Source organism: Rhincodon typus, chromosome 28 (genome assembly GCF_021869965.1).
Source record: "Rhincodon typus isolate 14 chromosome 28, sRhiTyp1.1, whole genome shotgun sequence".
Lineage (NCBI taxonomy): Eukaryota > Metazoa > Chordata > Chondrichthyes > Orectolobiformes > Rhincodontidae > Rhincodon > Rhincodon typus.
The window spans coordinates 31,693,973-31,713,775 of record NC_063359.1 but is presented as its reverse complement, the minus strand read 5'-3'; the positions used below and the strand labels follow the sequence as shown (position 1 = coordinate 31,713,775).

Here is a 19,803-nt window from a genome sequence, read left to right as displayed (position 1 = left end):
CTGACGTTTCGGGCCTAGACCCTTCTTCTGAAGAAGGGCCCGAAATGTCAGCCTTCCTGCTCCTCTGATGCTGCTTGGCCTGTTGTGTTCATCCAGCTCTACATCTTGTTATCAAAGAATTGCAGATGCTGGAAATCAGAAACAAGAACAGAAATTGCTAGAAAAACTCAAACAACATAGCAGCATCCTTGGAGAGAAAGAAAGTTAATGTTTTGGGTCCAGTGACCCCTCTTCAGAACTGATTGTAGCTTGGAAAAGGTTGGTATACATACTGAACATGGGATGGGTGGAAGGGGAGGAGAAAATGATAGGTGAAGATGGAGCCCAAAGAGAGAGAGACAGAGAGGAATCAACAGTTGGGCAGATAAAGGAATGGGTAAAGGTCAGCCTGGGAGAATCAACAGCTGCTAATGGGGACTAGGAGTAGCTGACAATAGGTTGTTTGTGGTAGCAGCCCGTGTGATGACAAGGCCTGGTACATCAGGGTTGGGGTAAGGACATGGGAGAAGGTGCTCAGGCTCTAAAAGTATTAAACATGATATTGAGTCCAGAAACCTGCAGGGTACCCAAGCAGAAAATGAGAAGCTCTTTCAGCTTGCGCTGAGCTTCACTACAGTACTGCAGCAAGCCTGGGACAGACATGTTGGCTAGGTGTGTTAAAGTGGCAGACAACAGGAAGCTCGGAGCCATTTTGTGGACATACCTATGGATGTTGTTTATATGGACTTCCAGAAGGCATTTGATGAAGTCCCACCCAAAAGACTGCTAACTAAGGTTGAAGCCCATGTAACTGAGGGCAAATTATTGACAAGGCTGGGAAATTAGTTGAGTGGCAGACAACAGAATGTAAGGATAATGGAGAGGTACTCAAATTGGCAGGACATGACCAGTGGTGTCCTATAAGGATCAATGTTAAGTCCTCAATTATTCACATTATTTATTAACAACTTGGATGATGGCATAGAAAGTCATATATCCAAATTTGCTGTTGACACAAAATTAGGCGGCATTGCAGACAGTGTAGATGATAGCTTAAAATTACAAATGGGCAGTGATAGACGAAGAGAAGGGGCAAAACTGTGGCAAATGGGAGTTCAAGGTAAGCATGTGCAAGGTTATCTATTTTGGACTGACAAAGGATAGATCGGGGAGTTTGTAGATGGTACGAATTCAAATACAGTGGATATCCAAAGAGACTTGAGAGTTCAGGTATATAGATCTTTAAAATGTCACAAACAGGTGAAGAAAATAATCAAGAAAGCTAATAGAATGCTGGTCATTATACCGAGAGGACTGGAATACAGGAATGCAGAAGCTATGCTGCAGTTATACAAAACCCTGGTGAGCCCTGCTTGGAGGTCTGTAAGTAGACCTGGGCACCACACCTGAGGAAGGATATATTGGCATTGGAGGGAATACAGTGTAGGTTTACAAGAATGATACCTAGACTTCAGGGGTTAGGTTATGAGGGGATATTATCCAAATTAGACTTGTTTTCTCTAAACTTTAGAAGGATAAAGGGTCTTCAACACTCTATGACTTTACCAGGAAAAGATAGGATAGATAAAGATAAAATATTTCCACTATTTGGAAATTCTAAAACTAGGGAGCATAGTCTGAGAATTAGGGCCAGATCATTCAGGAGAGATGTTAGGAACACTTCTACACACAAAGGGTGGTTGATATTTGAACTCTATTCCACAAACAATAGTGAATGCTGAATCAGTTGTTAATTTTCAATCTTAGATAGATAAAGTTTTATTGAGCAAAGGTATGAAGGCATATGGGCCAAAGGCAGATACATGAAGTTAGGCCACAGATCAGCCATGATCTCATTGAGTGATGGAAGAGGCTTGAGGGGCTGCATGGCCTCCTCCTGTTCCTATGTTCCTAAGCAGTGGAAAGATTTTCCTCTGATTCCCACTGACTCCAGTTTTGCTAGATCTCCTTGATGCTACACTTGGTCAAAGGCAGTCTTGATATCAAATGCAGTTCAGCATTTTTGCCCATGTTTGAACCAAGGAGCTGAGTGGGCCTGGCAGAACCCAAAGTGCACGTCAGTGAGCAGGTTGTTGCTGATATTGCTAATGATCAACTCCTTCAGGATTATATACAACATCACTCCATAAGTTTTTTAAATAAGCAATACTGCGAAACATTCATCTATATAATTACATTTACCATATAATTACCTTATCTCTGCCCAAATATTTGACTTTATACCTTTAGTCAGACAATCTGGTGGTATCACTATTCTCTTGGAATGTTCTCTTCAGACTAGAAGAATAGTAGTTTTTAGTTCCCTGGGAATGTATTTCTGGTACTCCAAGTTCTCTTCTGAACTGCAGGTCCTTGAATCTCTTGCATCTCTTTATTAGAGGATGTGGTCCGTTCCAGAGCAGGCAATTTGTAGTATTTTCTCTTCTTAATGATATCTTCCATGGAGTTGTGGGCATCATACCTTCAAATTATGTTGGTGGATTTTTGTTTTCAATTCACCTATAGATATTTATTCTCACCAGTAGATGTGAGCTTAAGTAGTTATATTTTTCACTCAAACTTGATTAGTTTGCCTCAGTGACTGAATTATGGGTGAAATCAAATTGTTCAATTCCTCAAATAAAACACAAAACTGCAGATGTTGGAGATCTAAAATAAACAAAAACAGAAATTGCTGGAGAAACTCAGCAGGTCTGGCAGCATCAGTGAAGAGAAAATAGAACTCATATTTTGAGTCCAGTGACCTCCTTCAGAACTGATTCTTTCTGAAGAAGGTTTACTGGACTTGAAACATTAATTCTGATTTCTCTCCATTTATTGGTCAGACCTGTTAATTTTCTCCAGCAATTTCTGTTCAATTCCTCAACTGTGTTTCTCGAAGGTTCCTTCTTGCTTGATGTGATATTGGTTATTGAGGATTCTTCTTTGGGAAGCAGGGAGGTCAGAAATTCTACTTGAACTTGTCCCTCCCTAGTAATTCCAGCATTCAATATGGTGACTTAAATTTATCACAATTAGTTGTTCGTCCTGATGTGTTGCAATCTGACACAATTCAGTTGCAGATGCTTCAGTTGTCTCAACTGTTTGTTGATACCTCTTTTTAGTCTTTCTTCTTGAAATGTGTTGGCACCTAGAATCTATACGCTCTTTGCTTTTGATATGAGTGGAAAACATTTCTACCAAACTATTTTACCCTCGGCCAGGCCAACTGTCTGTGTGGAGTTTGCACATTCTCTCCATGTCTGCGTGGGTTTCCTCCGGGTGCTCTGGTTTCCTCCCACACTCCAAAGATGTGCAGGTTGGGTGGATTGGCCATGCTAAATTGTCCATAGTGTTCAGGGATGTGTAGGTTAGTTGGGTTATAGGGGATGGATTAGGGTGGGATGCTCTGAGGTTCAGTGTGGACTTGTTGGGCCAAAGGGCTTGTTTCCACACTTTAGGGATACTATGATCTATTATAGTAACGGCTTTCCATCTCATAAATAATACAAAATAAATTTCTTATTCCAATGTAATTAATTTCAGGAGATTCATTTTTTTTAGATTCCACCATTAGCTTACAAAGTCTAGTGAAATCTTCTACTGACTGTCCTTTCATCTTTTGTTGTTTAACTCCCCTCCAGCTTTTGAATGATATTCAGGGCAGTACATGCCTTTCAATTCAGGAGTGACTGACTATTCCTGAATATATATAGATTTTCAAGAATTTAGTGTCCCCTATGTTAATGAGTTGAGATTTTCTTGTAGTATAACTTTAAGTACAGTGCACTCTGTTTACTTCTTTAAATCGCCCAATGCTTATGTGCTTTAACAGACTGGGTTCACAATTTCTCTTGCTTTTTGCTCCCAGATTGTCCAAACTGCTCTCTGTTCTTTTAGTTCCATTTTATTTTTCTTTCTAGTTGTCCCTCTTGGCATCCGTGTCTATGGCAGTAACACCTGATCTGAGCTATAAACTAGTTTTTAAATTTATCATCCTCTCAGCCTGAATTACTATGCCATTTAAAGTTTCCCTTTTGTACCAGGGATTTTTAGTTTTAACTCATGCAATTGCCTGTCTGTTCAGTCACTGGCTAAACTTGGACTTGGGAACACTCCCACAGACCACCACCTTGTGATGCAGCTTATACATCAACTTTGGAACTGCAGACTTCTTCTGTTCCAGAACATTCCTTACTGGGTTTGAAATGCTTTCAGTCATTTCTTGAAGTAATCTTCAGTGTGGGATATTTCCATGTGGTTTTTGTTCAGGTTTGCTGTCCTAACGAATCAGCAATATCTTCTCACTTGAAGTCTTTGGCGTTGTCAGTTGGACCAGTGTTGCTGAATTCAATCTTCATCACGTGCTGATCACCACATTGTGTACTGCTATCTATATTGTCTTAGCATGTGGGTTCTTTAGGTGTTTACATGTTCTAACACATAAGAGAGTAGTTATTTTCTATTCTAATGAGAAGAGTCTTGTAGAGTAAATAAGGTACAGTTTATTGCATCACTGCAAATATTTACAGGTTATAATAGGCATTACATTACCACAAGTACAGCTGGGAGAACCTAGCTTGAGGTACATCTCCCACAAATTCCTATCTTATCCCCATCATGTCTTATGACATCATTACAGTGGGTGGTGCTTATTGCACTCACTCATTCAGACCCTCATATAACAAGCACCTCAAACACTCCCACAGCACTGAGATCTTCTGACCAAAAGAGAACCGTGGCTGAGGAATAGCTTGGGCCGCTGGAGTTGTATCTAATTGAAGTGTAAATGCTTCCTGAATAGATTACAGGAAAATGGAAAATAGTCAGTATTATGTGGCACAGGCCAGCATACTGCTCAGAGCCTGAATGATGTAGGGAACAGAAGATGACAATGTAGCACAGAGAAAATTTAAAGTCGGGTAGAGTTCTGACAGTACACTGAACCAAGTTATAGGCCTCATTATTATTACAGCATGCAAGACTTACATTCCCATTTTAAACATGTAAGAGTTGAATAATCTCTATATTACAGGTATGTCTCGATTTGCTTAAAAACTTCAAAAGATGTTCAAATCATAGCTCACCTTAACAAAGCAAAAACGTATGAAGTTTTCAAAGCCCTTTTTGTGCTCAGAAGAGTAGAAAGCAGACACTGGAATTGTGACCAAGCCCTATGAATAGAAGTAATAGCAAAGAGTTAGAAGTTTTGTGTGCCAATTAATTTAGTGGGATTCCATTCACTATCTGCATCCACCCTCCAGGTGGGAAAGAACGTGCTGTGCCTCTGGCCAATCCTGGGCTTTGCTGGAGCACTGCAGCAGGCCTAGGTCAGTACTGTTAGCATGTCTGCAAGATGGTTTAATGAAATTGCAAACAACTGGAAGGCCGGGTGATCGCATTTCTGGGCACCCTCACTGTATGTTCCATTTGTTCCTTCTCCCTATTTATCAAAAATATTAAAAAAAACATCATTTTCCCACCTACTTCTGTTCTGAAGATGGGTCACATTGGATTTGAAACATCAACTCTGTTTCTTGTTCCATCGATGCTGCCAGATCTGCTGTATTTTTTCAGCACTGTTCTATCTCAACTATGTAATCTACACTCGTAATTTATCTTTGGGGAGTCCAGTTATCATTCTGGTAAATTGACACCGCGGTCCCTTGAAGACAAGTTCATCCTTCATAAAATGTGATGCCCAGAACTGCTCACAGCATTCTAGGTGTAGTCAAAATGAGGGTTTTGTATAGCTGTAGCATAACTTTCACCCTCCTGCAATGTAGTTCTCCATCAACCTTTTCAATTATTTTTATACTGTTCATGACATTTTAATAATTTATGTACCTGAAAGACATCTTGAGACATCTCTTTCTAGATTTCCATTATGAAAATATGAATTATTCCAATATCCATTATGACCAGTGTGCAACGTACATGGTTATTAGTGCATGAGATAAAGGTTAACCTGGATGATCCACAAATGTTTGAAAATTTCCCAAATATACAGAACTTCTAGCCACAAATACAAAATTGCTTCATGCATTGGATAAAGATTCTCTCAACAGGTTGTTCACGTTCAGAATCAGTGAACAACTACAAATTTTGGTCAGCTAGATTCAACTTTACATGAGTTAGCCCCACCATTTCACAGTTACCCACCTTATTAGTTATGAGCCACTTCACAAATCTATAATCATACGGCTCCTCAGTGTCGGTGGAGACTGGCAGATCAACCTCTGATAGGAAAGGTACAAAACAAGGAAGTCAGCTATTTCACACAGAATAATCCAGTCCAATCATATTATAGTATACAACTCAAATATACATCAGTGAAGGCCAGACATTTCCTATCTGATAAAGTGGAAAGAGAAGGAAAAACATCTAATTCCCAACCAGCACCATGTGCATTTAGCAGCCAGGTAAGTTCATGATTGCAATGGGCCACACACAGTTCATGGTTTGGGGATAATTATATCTTAAAATAACAAGAAATTTCATTCAAAGCTAAATGGAACCAACAAAGTTGAATAGGAAACGAGGCATCTTTGTTTCTTCTCTCTACTTCGAAGGCTGTATTTGATACATGGTCCCCGGAACCACGTTACCCTGATTCCATACTACACATTGGCCAGACTTTAACTGGCCTAGAAAATCTCAAATTCCTTTTCGAGCGCTTATATACAGTTAGTTGTACTTCCCTTGTGATAACCAATCTGATTACTCACTGACTGCTGAGATGTCCACAATCAAGAAGTAACCACCCTCTGGCACAATTGGCTTTAGCCCCACAGAAGTGAGGCAGGCAGCAAGCTGGTCACGTTTCAATTGCAGTTCCTGACGCAAGTTGGTGAAATAACTGTCTGGTGCTCCTAAGCGTCCAAATTCTTTTACAAATCCTTCTGCTACAGCTTGCTGAGTAAAGAAAACCTTTGTTATTTAAATAGGTAATTTACTTCAATGACAATTCAGATTCAAAAGCCATTTTTGTATTGTATCATATACTTCAGTGCTGCAAATCTACAAAATGCTAAATTTCCACGGAGGGTGGCGGAGGAACAAAGAGGCAAAGGTGGGATGATAACAGGAGGTAACTAGAATGTCTTTGGTCCAAAGATTGGGTCCAAGATGATACTTCTATCAGTTATGATCTAAACTAATCCATGGTTGAAGCAGTAACTTTATGTTTCTGCCAGGCAAATCCACAGTATTTTAAACAGCTACTGGTAAATGACTAGTGTGGCTCATTGATAAGTCAAAAATTTGCTTAGGTTTGTTCTGAAGAAAGAATGGTTTTGAATTTGGCTATGTTTATCATCAACATTATTGCCAGGTGGCAGAATTAGTGCACGCACACACAGACACACAGCGTCACTGCCAAATGATGAATGGCAGCTGCTCTGCCCACATATTCACATGGCCTGGAGCTTTTAAACATGGTCTTGCTACAACAAATGGTCAACATTATTCCAGTCTAAACATAGTGTATTCTATGAGCGGAAACATAGAGTGGAAACACACTCAATATCATCCTCATGCACATATAGTTCCAACAGCTGATAATCACCTTCGTGCTGTTTCAGGGAATCTCCTGTTTTAAGACTGAAGTTGTAAGGCCGCAACACACCCCACCCGCATCTCACACTGCAGGCAGAGACAGCAAGATTCACTGAGTGTTAATGGCCAAGGGACAGGGATGCTGTGGGCGTTCTGACCCTTTGGGTTCAGATTTTGATATGTTGTACACTTTATATTTATTTGATTGACCCACTGCACTCCGCTGCTTTCTTGGTCTTTGCTGGTTAACTTGGTCTCTGCCTGCGGTTTGTCCACCTTTCTTTTGAGTGTTGGATTTCTGTGCTGTTGCTGCCTTCTTAGCAATCATTGCTGTCATGACCTTTTCCAGCATTTCCCATGCATGTGTAAAGGCTTACTGGTACAACAGGCTCCTGTAATGGCTGACTGATATAATGAGGGTCATCTGCATATGTACACACCAATGGCTATCATTGGCGTTGGGAATACATATTCTATTTGAATTCAGCTGTGGGTCTGAGAAATCACAAAAAGCCAGAAGAACTATGGTAAAGAATCATTAATGCTGTAATAATTGGAGAGGAGGGAGCTTTTCCAATGAAAAGCTTTGTATACTATCAGGAAAATACTAGGTGAGCTCCACAAACTGCTCTTCATCTCGCTGGGTACAAAACCAAATTTATTTCCCATCGTACAGCTTTGCTGTGAAAACCAATCCCTTTGGTACTTCTCACCTGTGCTGCAGTGGCACAATGATAGTTTGAGTTCTGATGGACAGTCTGCAAATGCCTGATGATGTCCTTAGGTCCAATTGCCCAGCCAACCTACAATAAGCAGTTAGATTGAAAATCACAAAATCTTGTACCAGATAATAGTTAGAACTTTGAATTTTATACTTATAATGAAGTGCAAACTGAACAAATTGATTCTTGCAGGGAATTTTTTCTATTATAATCAGCGCATTTAACTCCTAAAACGCACAACTACAAATTAACACAAAATCACAAGCTTAAGTGCTGTTCTGAAGAGGGTCATACAGGATTTGAAATGTTAATTCTGTTTCTCTCTCCACAGATGCAGTCTGATCTGGTGAGATGTCTTGAGCCACTCTGTTTTTTACTGATAGCTTAAACTCTGGTATCAGCTATAATGCACTGAGAAAACTGTACTGTTGCTATTACAGAGACTTGGTTAAGGGAGGGACAGGATTGGCAGCTTAACATTCCAGGATACAGATCTTTCAGGCAGGATAGAGGGGGATGTAAAAGGGATGGGGGAGGTGCGCTACCTGTTAAGGAGAATATCACAGCTGTATTGCGGGAGGACACCTCAGATGGAGTAGAGCTCAGGAACAGGAAGGGTGCAATCACAATGTTTGGGGTTTACTATAGGCCTGCCAACAGCCAGCGGGAGACAGAAGAACAGATATGTAGGCAGATTTTGGCAAGATGAAAAAGTAACAGGGTTATTGTGGTGGGTGATTTTAACTTCCCATATATTGATTGGGACTCACTTAGTGCTTGGGGTGCAGATAGGGCAGAGTTTGTAAGGAACATCCAGGAGGGTTTCTTGAAACAGTATGCAGATAGGAAAGGGGTCATATGGACCTAGTATTGGGGAATGAGCCTGGCCAGGTGGTCGACGTCTCAATAGGGGAGCAGCTCAGGAACAGTGATCACAATTCAATAAGCTTTAAGGTACTGATGGATAAAGATAAGTGTAGTTGTCAGGTGGAAGTGCTAAATTGGGGGAAGCTAATTACAACAATATTAAGCAGAAACTGAAGAATATAGATTGCAGGCAGATGTTTGAGGGTCACATCTGGTATGTGAGAGGCTTTCAAGTGTACGTTGCTGGGAACTCAGGACCGGCACGTTCCTGTAAGGTTGAAGGATAAGTGTGGCAAATTTAGGGAACCTTGGATAACGAGAGATATTGTGAGCCTAATTAAAAAGAAAAAGAAAGCAGTTATCAAGGCCAGGAGGATTGGAACATATGAAGCAAGGGTGGAATACAAGGAAAGTCAAAAGAAACTTAAGCAAGGAGTCAGGAGAGCTAAAAGGAGTCATGAAAAGTCATTGGCCAACAGGATTAAGGAAAATCCCAAGGCTTTTTATACATATATAAAGAGCAAGAGGGTAGCCAGGTGAGAAGGTTGGCCCACTCAAGGACAGAGAAGGGAATTTATGTGTGGAGCCAGAGGAAATGGCCGAGGTATTAAATCAGTATTCACCAGAGAGAAGAACTTGGTGGATGGTGAGTCTGGGGAAGGGTGTGTTGATAGTTTGGGTCATATTGAGATCAAAAGGGAGGAGACATTAGGGGGTCTTGAAAAACATTAAGGTAGACAAGTCTCCAGGGCCTGATGAGGTATACCCCAGAATACTGAGACAGGCAAGGGAGGAAATTGCTGGGGCCTTGAGGGAAATCTTTGTATCCTCACTGGCTACAGGGGATTGGAGAATAGCCAGTGTTGTTCCTTTGTTTAAGAAGGGTGGCAAGGATAATCCAGCTAATTACAGGCCGGTGAGCCTTACGTCAGTGGTAGGGAAATTATGGGAAAGGATTCTTCAAGACAGGATTTACTCCCACTTGGAAATAAGTGGGCATATTAGCGAGAGGCAGCATGGTTTTGTGAAGCGGAGGTCTGTCTCACTAACTTGGTTGAGTTTTTTGAGGAAGTGACGAAGATGATCGATGAGGGTAGGGCAGTGATATGTTGTCTACATAGACTTCAGTAAGGCCTTTGACAAGGTCCCTCATGGCAGGCTGTACAGAAGGTAAAGTCACACAGGCTCCTACAAGATTGATAAAAAAAAACTGGTTCGGCCATAAAAGGCAGAGGGTAGCAGTGGAAAGGTGCGTTTCTGAATGGAGGGCTGTGAGTAGTGGCGTTCCCCTGGGATCAGTGTTGGAACCTTTGCTATTTGTAATATATATAAATGACTTGGAGGAAAATTTGACTGGTCTGATTAGTAAGTTTGCCAATGACACAAAGGTTGGTGGAATTGGGATAGTGATGAGAACCGTCAAAGGATATAGCTGAATATAGATTGGTTGGTGACTTGGGCAGAGAGATGGCAGATGGAGTTTAATCCGGAAAGATGTGAGATGGTGCATTTTGGAAGGTCTAATCCAGATGGAAAATATACAGTAAACGGCAGAGCCCTTAAGAGTGCTGATAGGCAGAGGGATCTGGGTGTACAGGTACACAGGCCACTGAAAGTGGCAACGCAGGTGGAGAATGTCGTCAACACGGCATATGGCATATTTGCCTTCATCGGCCGGTGCAGTGAGTTTAAAAATTGGCAGGTAATATTGCAGCTTTATAGAACCTTAATTAGAAAAAACGAAAGAACTGCAGATGCTGTAAATCAGGAACAAAAACAAAGTTGCTGATAAAGCTCAGCAGGTCTGGCAGCATCTGTGAAGGAAAAAACAGAGTTAACGTTTCAGGTCTGGTGACCCTTCCTCAGAACTGATGGTGGCTGGGAAAATGTCAGTTTATTTGCAGAAAAAAGGGGAGGGGGATATAGCAGGGAGTAAATGATAGGATACAGCCTAAAGACAGAGAAGAGCAGTTGGACAGACAAAGAGTTGATAATGATCAGGCTGGGAGGGTGAATAGTTGTTATGGGGTCTATTAGGGACTAATAACAGGTAGTGTGTAATGACAGGCTATGTGGTAACAAGGCCTGATGTGTAGGGTAGGGGGCTGGGACATGGGAGAGTTTAGGCCCTAAAATTATTGAACTCAATCTTCAGTCTGGAGGGCTGCAAAGTCCCCAAGCGGAAAATAAGGTGTTGTTCTTCTAGCTTGCGTTGAGCTTCGCTAGAACACTGCAGCAAGCCAGACACAGACATATTGGTCAGGGAACAGGGTGGGGCACTAAAGTGGCAGGCAACGGGTAGTTCAGGGTCCTTTTTGCGAGCAGAACGTAGATGTTCTGTGAAGCAGTCACCTAGTCTTACGCTTCATTTCCCCAATGTAGAGGAGACCACATTGTGGTCACCTTAATTAGGCCGCATTTGGAATATTGCGTTCAATTCTGGTCACCAGACGACCAGAAGGATGTGGTGGCTTTGGAGAGGATACAGAAAAAATTTACCAGGATATTGCCTGGCACGGAGGGCATTAGCTACGAGGAGAGGTTGGAGAAACTTGGGTTGTTCTCACTGGAATGTCGGTGGTTGAGGGGCGACCTGATAGAGGTCCACAAGATTATGAAGGGCATGGACAGAGTGGACAGTCAGAAGCTTTTTCCCAAGGTGGAAGAGTCAGTTATAGGGGCCATAGGTTTAAGGTGCGAGGGGCAAGTTTTAAAGGTAATGTACAAGGCAAGATTTTTACACAGAGTGTGGTCAATGCCTGGAACCCGCTGCCGGGAGAGGTAGTGGAAGCAAATACAATAGTGACTTTTAAAGGGCAGCTTGACAAATACATGAATAGAATGGGAATAGAGGGATACGGTCCCCAGAAGAGTAGGGGGTTTTAGTTGTGACGGGCAACAAGTCGATGCAGGCTTGGAGGGCCGAAGGGCCTGGTCCTGTGCTGTAATTTTCTTTGTTCTTTTCTTTGTTAAAACCAGTTACTGAGTATCTGGGTGTAACATCACAACAACTGTCAAAGTGCCAGGCATTGAAATTAACTTTGCGTCAACTCACATCTGTGGTTTCCAATGACCGTGGCTAAGCTGCAGTGCAGTGCATTGAATAACATGACTCAATATGTTAGGACTGAGGATCAACTTCACCATTCCATCACACTGCAGCTGGTCCCAAATCCTGCTGCAGCTCCAGTTCAACAGATAAGGGTTAAATCAGTTCAGCCATTGTAATCAAAAGCATTAGAAGAGTTTTCAATTGGTCATAAATCCCAAATCATACTATATATTTATACAGCTATACCTTATTTTCCGTCTAGAATTTACTACTGCTTATGTAGGGATTCAAGATTTTATCTGTTGTCAGCAGACAGCCCACTATTATGTCCAATACAACTGAAGATTACTATAATGGATGAGAGTCAAAGTTAGCCAAATTTTCTGACAACTTTCTCCACTCACCTTCCACCCTGTAGCACTAAAGGTTTTTCCTGCACTTCCAACAGTGATTGTTCGCTCCCACATCCCTGGCAGGCTAGCTAGGAATAGGAACACATGATCAGTAAGTCATTAGTGGGGATGTCTGAGAGATGGGGAGCAGAAGAGAAATACTACAGGAGTAAATTTTGAAAATCCCCACATACTGGTGTGGAGCATGATTAGAAGGGTATGTAGAAAGCTACAGCTATAACTGCGTAGTTCTCATTTCCCAAATCGTGGTTGCTGATTAGGGTTCCATGCTCAAAGTTAAACCTCAAGAAGTACAAGCCAAGCAAATATATATGTTACTATTCATCTGTAAGAGTAATAATTGATTAAACTACAATATAAGTTAGCTATTTATTTACTATCTAAATTATTTTTCATCAGTCCACACATTTCCTTCAAATAAAAGGTGTCACTAAGGGTACATACATTAGTTGTGGCAATGCATTCCTTATTGTCAGACATGTGAAATATTGTGTGTCTTGGACCTAGTCAGACCCACTCCATCACTTCATTTTGTGATACGTTAATGATGAATTTCCTTCTCTTGCTCTAAATGGAAATTTTCATTAACCTTGCATTCAATTGCCAGTTGTTTCTAACCTTCAGGTAGGTGGTCCATCTCTATCTCTTCCCTTCCTGCAATTCTCTGACTCGATTAGGTAATGCACCAATACTCCGTACAAGCTCACAAACATTACAGCTTCTTAGACTGCTTTTCCTACCACCCTGTTTCTTCTAAGATCTCAATTCCAAACTCCAAGCTTCCCTGTTCCTATCACATCTGTTCTGAAGACACATTTTCCTTTGCTGTGTTTCTAATAGGTCCTCCTTTCATCTGAAGAAAGGACTCCCACCCCAAATAATCCCTGTGGATGTGCGTGATAGGACCCTTCACTGGGTCCATCTTATATGCTGCACTTTTGCTCTCATCTCTTCCCCTCCCTCTCTGAACACTAATTGAGTTCCTCTTGCCCTCACCTTCCATCCATAAGACCATAAGGCATAGGAGCAGTCAACCGATGTTTGCTCTGCCATTCACTGAGATCATTGCTGATCTGAGTATCCTCACTCCACTTTCCTGCCTTCCCGCTCCCCCCGATAACCCTTAATTCCCTTACCAATTAGAATACTTTCTATCTCAGCCTTGAACTAATTAACGACCTAACTTTTACAGAACTCAGCAGTAAGTAATTCCACAGATTCAGTACAATTGGAGAGAAGAAATTCCTCCTCACCTCATCCCACCACACCACTGAATTCAACAGATCATACTCTTCTGCTTCCATCATCTCCAGTATGATGCTGCCAACCACATCTTACCCTCTCCTCCCATATCATCTTTCCAAAGGGACCATTCCCTCTGTGAAACCCTGATCCATGTCTCGGTCATTTCAACTAGGGCTTTTCACAGTATCTTTCCATGCAAGTCAGAGAAATGCAACACTTGCCTTTTCACCTTGTGTCTCCTCACCATCCAAGACCCCAAATACTTCTTGCACGTGAAACACAAGTTGATGGACTTCTTAAAAATATAGTCTACTTATTCAGTCCTCACAATTTGATTTACCCTACTTTGAGGATATTAAATGCAAATTAGGTGACTGTTTTAAGACCAGCTCTGATCAATTCCTAAGTGTAGCCCTCCACTTCAGGCCACCTGTTATGTTAATTCTCTGCCTTAATTTGTTGCTAAAATCAAGTTCTGCCATTCTAGAATTATTCATATTCATGTGTTTGACTAAGAACACACAGATGACGCTTTCTTACCAATCCGCACATGCCTGTTTGCATCATATACCAGCCACTCATACACCTCATCACTAATGCACAAGACATTGTGCTTCAGACACAGATCTGCGATCATCTGCAACTCTTCATGGTTGAAAACCTAAGAGGTAAAACAAAGAGAAATTGTTAAGTAATAACTTTGAAGTTGATGGAAACCAACCTAAACTTCCTTCTTTCTTTGTGCTATATCTGGCTAGATCAATTTTTCTTTCATCTTTCTTGTCACTTCCTTTTCCAGTCAGGTCACAGAAATGACTCCATTCCTGTCAGCTCATTAGACAGGAATGTCAGTTACAAGCCAGAATATTTGTTTCCACTCTCTGGGCTAAAGTAGACAGGACGGTTCAGCCATCCACAAACAATAGATGTCTTATCAAACACAATCTGCAGCCTTCATTTTCGTTTGAGATTTGTTTTTGAGTATTGTATTTTGTGACAAAGACATACAAAATAAGTACACCATGTCACTGACTATTAAAAATAATTTGCATTTGGAGTAAATCTCATCATACTTCAAGAACATCCCAAAGCACTTTCCATAAAATGCATTAATTCTTGTTGAGATGCTTTGTGTTATGTCCAATTTAAAGACTCTGTTCCATAAAATACTTAGTTCACCACTGTAGGCAGTAGTCTAAAGGTTGTTACCTTTAACCAGTTTTGTAAGAATTGTCGGTAGATTGCAAATACTCAACCTGCCTGAAGAATTGTTTTAGATCGAGTGTCTCAACATTTCCTGCAGATGGCTTTGTGAACTGGATGGGAATTTTGATAGAGAAATCATTTTCTGGGAGGGGCAGGTGGTCCAATGCAGCCAGAAGAAACAGATAAGCGTGGTAGGCTGGCAGGAACTCATATGGTCCTCCTGGTCTGCAAGCAGAGTTGCAAAGGCATTTACCTCTTCCACATAGCAGGCTTCACTGCCCTTTAGCTGTCAGTCCACTGGGAATCTTAGAATCATAAAACTTTACAGCACAAAAGGAAGTCATTCATTTAATGTATCTGTGTCAGATCTTTGAAAGACCTGTCCAGTTTAGGTCACATTCTATGATACTGTAAATTAAAACTCTTAAATATCAGTATTAAGTTTTCCCTTAATCTCATCTGCTCTAAGAACTTACCAATTTTCTCCATTCTCTCTACATAACTAAAATCTCTCATCATTGGCATCATCCTGGTAATGTCCCCAGTTTTCTTTCCAAGACCTTGATATTCTTCTTGAAGACCAGTACTGAGAACTGTACACACTATTCCAGCTGAAGCACAATCTGAAAGGTTAGCATAACTGTTTTGTTTTTGTATTTACTGTCCAACTTACATAGCCAAGTACCATAAGCTTTATCAATCACAACGTCAGAAGTCACACAACACAAGGTAATAGTCCAATAGGTTTATTTGAAATCACAAGCTTTCGGAGTACTGCTCCTTCCTGACAAAACAGCAGCACTCTGAAAGCTTGTGACTTCTAATAAACCTGTTGCATTATAGCCGGTGTCGTGTGGCTTCTGACTTTGTCCACTCTAATCCAATTCTGGCACCTCCACATTATATTTAATAATCACCTCATCAGCTGCCACCTTCAAGGATTTATGTATACACACCATTTGATCCCTCTACTCTTTCTTTTAATATTTACTCATGGGACATGGACATCACTGGCTGGCCAGCATTTCATTGTCTGTCCCTTGTTGCTTTTGAAGAGGTAGCGAGGTGCTGGCTTCTTGAAGTACTGCAATCCACATGCTGTAGGTTGACCCACAATGCCCTTATGGCGGGAATTCCAGGATTTTGACCCAGCGACACTGAAGGAACAGTGATATATATACACAAGTCAGAATGGTGTGTGTCTTGGAGGAGAACTTGCAGATGGTAGTATTCCCATGTATCTGCTGCCCTTTCAAAGGACAAAGTGGTCATGGGTTTGGAAGGTGCTGTCTAGGGTCTTTGGTGAATTTCTGCATTGCATCTTGTACATAGTACACACTGCTGCTTAGTGTCGGTGATGGAGGGAGAGGCAGCTTGTAGAGGTGATGCCAATCAAGCAGGCTGCTTTGTTTTGGATTGTGTCAAACTTCTTGAATGTTGCTGGAGCTGCAACTATCCAGGCAAGGGGGAGTATTCCACTACACTCCTGACTTGTGCTTTGTCAATGGTTGACAGACTTTGCGGAGTGAGGCGGTGAAATATTCTTGTAGCCACTGTGCTTATGTGACAAGTCCAGTTTCTAGTCAATGGTAAACCCCAAGAATGCTGATAGTGGGGGATTCAGTGGTGGTAACACTACTGAATGTCAAGGGGCGATAATTAGATTGTCTCTTATTGGAGATGGTCATTGCCTGGCATGTGTGGCACAAATGTTACTTGCCACTTGTCAGCCCAAGCTGGATTTTGCTGAGATCTTATTGCATTTGAACATGGACTGCTTAAGTATTGGATGAGTCGTGAATGGTGCTGAACACTGTACAATCATTGGTGAACATCCCCACTTCTGACCTTATGATGGAGGGAAGGTCATTGATGAAGCAGCTGAAAATGGTTGGGCCTAGGACACTACCCTGTCCGGGGAGATGCCCTGGAGCTGAGATGACCTACTTACAACAACCACAACCATCTTCCTATGTACCAGGTATCAGTCCAACTAGTGAGAGTTGCCCTCTGATACTCATTGATTACAGTTTTTCCAGAGTTCCTTGATGCCACATTCAGTTGAAAGCAGCCTTCATGTTGGGGTCTGCCACCCTCACCTCACCTCTGGAATTTATCTCTTTTGTCCATGTTTCAACCAAGGCTGTAATGAGGTCAGCAGCTGAGTGGCCCTGGCAGAACCCAAACTGGGCATCACTGAGCAGGTTATTGCTGAGCAGGTGCTGCTTGATAGCACTATTGCTGACACACTTTACTGATGATCAACAGTAGACTAAGGGGGCAGTAATTGGCTGGGTTGGGTTTGTCCTGCTTTTTGTGTACAGGACATAACTTGGTGATTTTCCACATTGTTGAGTGGATGTCAGTGTTGTAACTGTACTTGCAATCCTCTCCCCTCAGCATAATACCATTTGGGTTATACTGCCTCTGGATGTTGCTTCTCTCAAAGTTTATCACTTCACATTCATTCCCATTAAATCTGCTTCTGCCAGTGTCTGCTCCTTTCACCCATCTATGCCATGAGGTCTGCTGTTATTTACAGTGTTGCTAAATTTGTATCATTGGTCATCTTCAAAATTGTATCACCGTGTGCCTAAGGCCATATCATCTCCATATAACGAGCAAAGCAATAAACCTAACAGTCCTAATAATGAAGAACCTCCATTAATTAGTTCTCTCCAGAGAGATAATTGGATAGCATTATTTTCTTCACCTTTCTCTCTTTCTTTCAATTGCTGTCGTAGTATAGCAGCAACTGTCTTTTTACATTCAGGTGATTAAGCTAGGCAACTGTGTCAGAAGTTGTTGTGATGCCTTCTTTGTATTTTTGAATCAGGCACTGAGTTGTCATGAGTTTCATATTCTATCCTGGGTAACTACTGTGATGCACCCTGCAGAACTTACAATTTTCTATCAAGTATCAACACATCAGCAATGGTTTGCAAAAAATGCAGTATTTCGTTGCTCATTGGCTTCAGAGAAAATCAAAATCAAAGGAACGATGTGAAAAAAATTCATTCAAATGTTCTAATAATACCTGTAGGTGGTGCTATGATAAAGGTTTTGTTACTAACTGCCACACTAAAACCCAGCTGCTAACAAGACATTAATACTGAGAGTTTATGATTTGGGTTTTCCTTCGAAAAACCAGTTATTTAATTAACTTAAAAATACTAAACAGAATAAAATGGGGTGGTAAGTGAAATAACTATCCTGTCACCAAGTCACTCTTTACTTGTGCATAGTACTTGACACTTGTTTGACTTCCTCAGAGCCAGCTCTCAAGAGTGAACAGCATGTCTGACACGACTGTTAATGCCTGTCAGCCAGAGCTCCCTGGTTAACAGCCCCAATCAGGGAACTCGTATTCTATGAGGTGCATTTGGCTGACCTCGTAATAATCACTACATCCCTCCTTGTCTAAGTCCGGGGACATAGGCCTGTTCTTTTTCTTATAGCCTCTCTTGGGGCTTTTTCGCACTGGGTCCAGGTCCTCTGACTCAGCCTCAAATTCAGGCTGCATATACCCAACCGTAGCCCGCCCCTTGCTCCCAGAGTGTTTCGGAAGAAATTCATCCTCTTTTTCAGACGGTAAAGGTCTTGCGGCTGCAATATCTGCCATGTTCATCTCAGACTCTGAGGTTTCTTTGATGCTAGATGGAGGGAGAAAACCCATGGGCTCCTACAGCCTTTCTGACTGTTCTGAAGAGCCAGGTATGTTTTGCTTACCCATGCAGGGCCATTTCTCTGGTTTTGATGCCAAATTTCATCCCCTGAAGAAAACTGTCTCTTTTGCTTCGGGGAGTCCTGCATCCAGCACTGGTGTTCCTGATGCCGTTTCAGTCACTCCCATTCCCTTTCCTCCCCTTCCCCAGATACAGTTTGGTATTGAGTGATAGTGTAGGCTGTTTCTTTAAGCCTGCCTTCAAAGTTCGGAGACAAAACATTGGACAATGGATAGTATGGACCTGTCCTTCTATGCTGACTGCCATTTGACTTGATGAAATACTCAAATTCCCGTAAATGATGGCCCATTATCTGTGACCAACACTTCTGGGAGCTGGTGTATTGCAAAAATTAACACAGCTTTTCTATCATTTTCCCTGTGTTTGACAAATGAACTCTATGCACGTCCAACCACTTTGAATGAGGGTCCAAGATAACTAAGAACATTGAGCCCATGAAAGGGTCGGCACAGTCGATGTGTAAACGAGTCCAAAGTTTATCCGGCAATTCCCACGAATGTGGGGGAGCTGCTAGCAGTAATCTTTGTCCTTGTTGGTACTCTCGGCACTGCCCCATCAACACGACTATGTCTGCATCCAATCCTGGCCAGCAGACATGACTTCTTGCGCGACATCTTCAGTTTGGACACTCCTGCATGACCATGGTGGAGTTCAGCCAATATCTGGTATTGATCTTTGCTTGGGACAATCGCTCTTGGTCCCCACAATAAAATGTCATCCTCCACGGTGATCTGGTCGGGTCCAGAAAGGTTTCATTCTGGTTGTGATGGCCCTTTTGATCCCCCCATCAGCACCAGCTGTTTTAGTTTTGCCAGACTGGATCTTTTTGCATCCAGAGTCTGATATTGTCAGCAGTAACCAGAAGGGTGTCCAGAAAGTTTAAATAAACACACTCTTCCAGTGATGGCAGCACTAGTGGTGTATCTGCTGGTGGGACGCAGCTCAAGGCATCCACATTTCCTACTTGGCATCCTGGATGGTGTTCCAACTTGTATTTATAAGCACTCAGAATGAGA

At 41.8% G+C, this 19,803-nt stretch overlaps 1 protein-coding gene across 3 annotated transcripts in view; it reads right to left on the bottom strand.

Annotated features, from left to right (window-relative positions):
* Positions 1–19,803, bottom strand: part of LOC109935627 (kynurenine--oxoglutarate transaminase 1) — a 45,081-nt gene that overhangs the window by 5,824 nt on the left and 19,454 nt on the right. For all 3 annotated transcript variants that reach the window (XM_048613440.1, XM_048613441.1, XM_048613442.1), the window contains 6 exons: positions 14,376–14,496; positions 12,582–12,658; positions 8,250–8,339; positions 6,708–6,894; positions 6,142–6,218; positions 5,067–5,153 (listed from right to left, as the gene is read on the bottom strand). In XM_048613440.1, the coding sequence (XP_048469397.1) occupies positions 5,067–5,153; positions 6,142–6,218; positions 6,708–6,894; positions 8,250–8,339; positions 12,582–12,658; positions 14,376–14,496 (639 nt within the window). The remainder of the gene's footprint in view (positions 1–5,066; positions 5,154–6,141; positions 6,219–6,707; positions 6,895–8,249; positions 8,340–12,581; positions 12,659–14,375; positions 14,497–19,803) is intronic.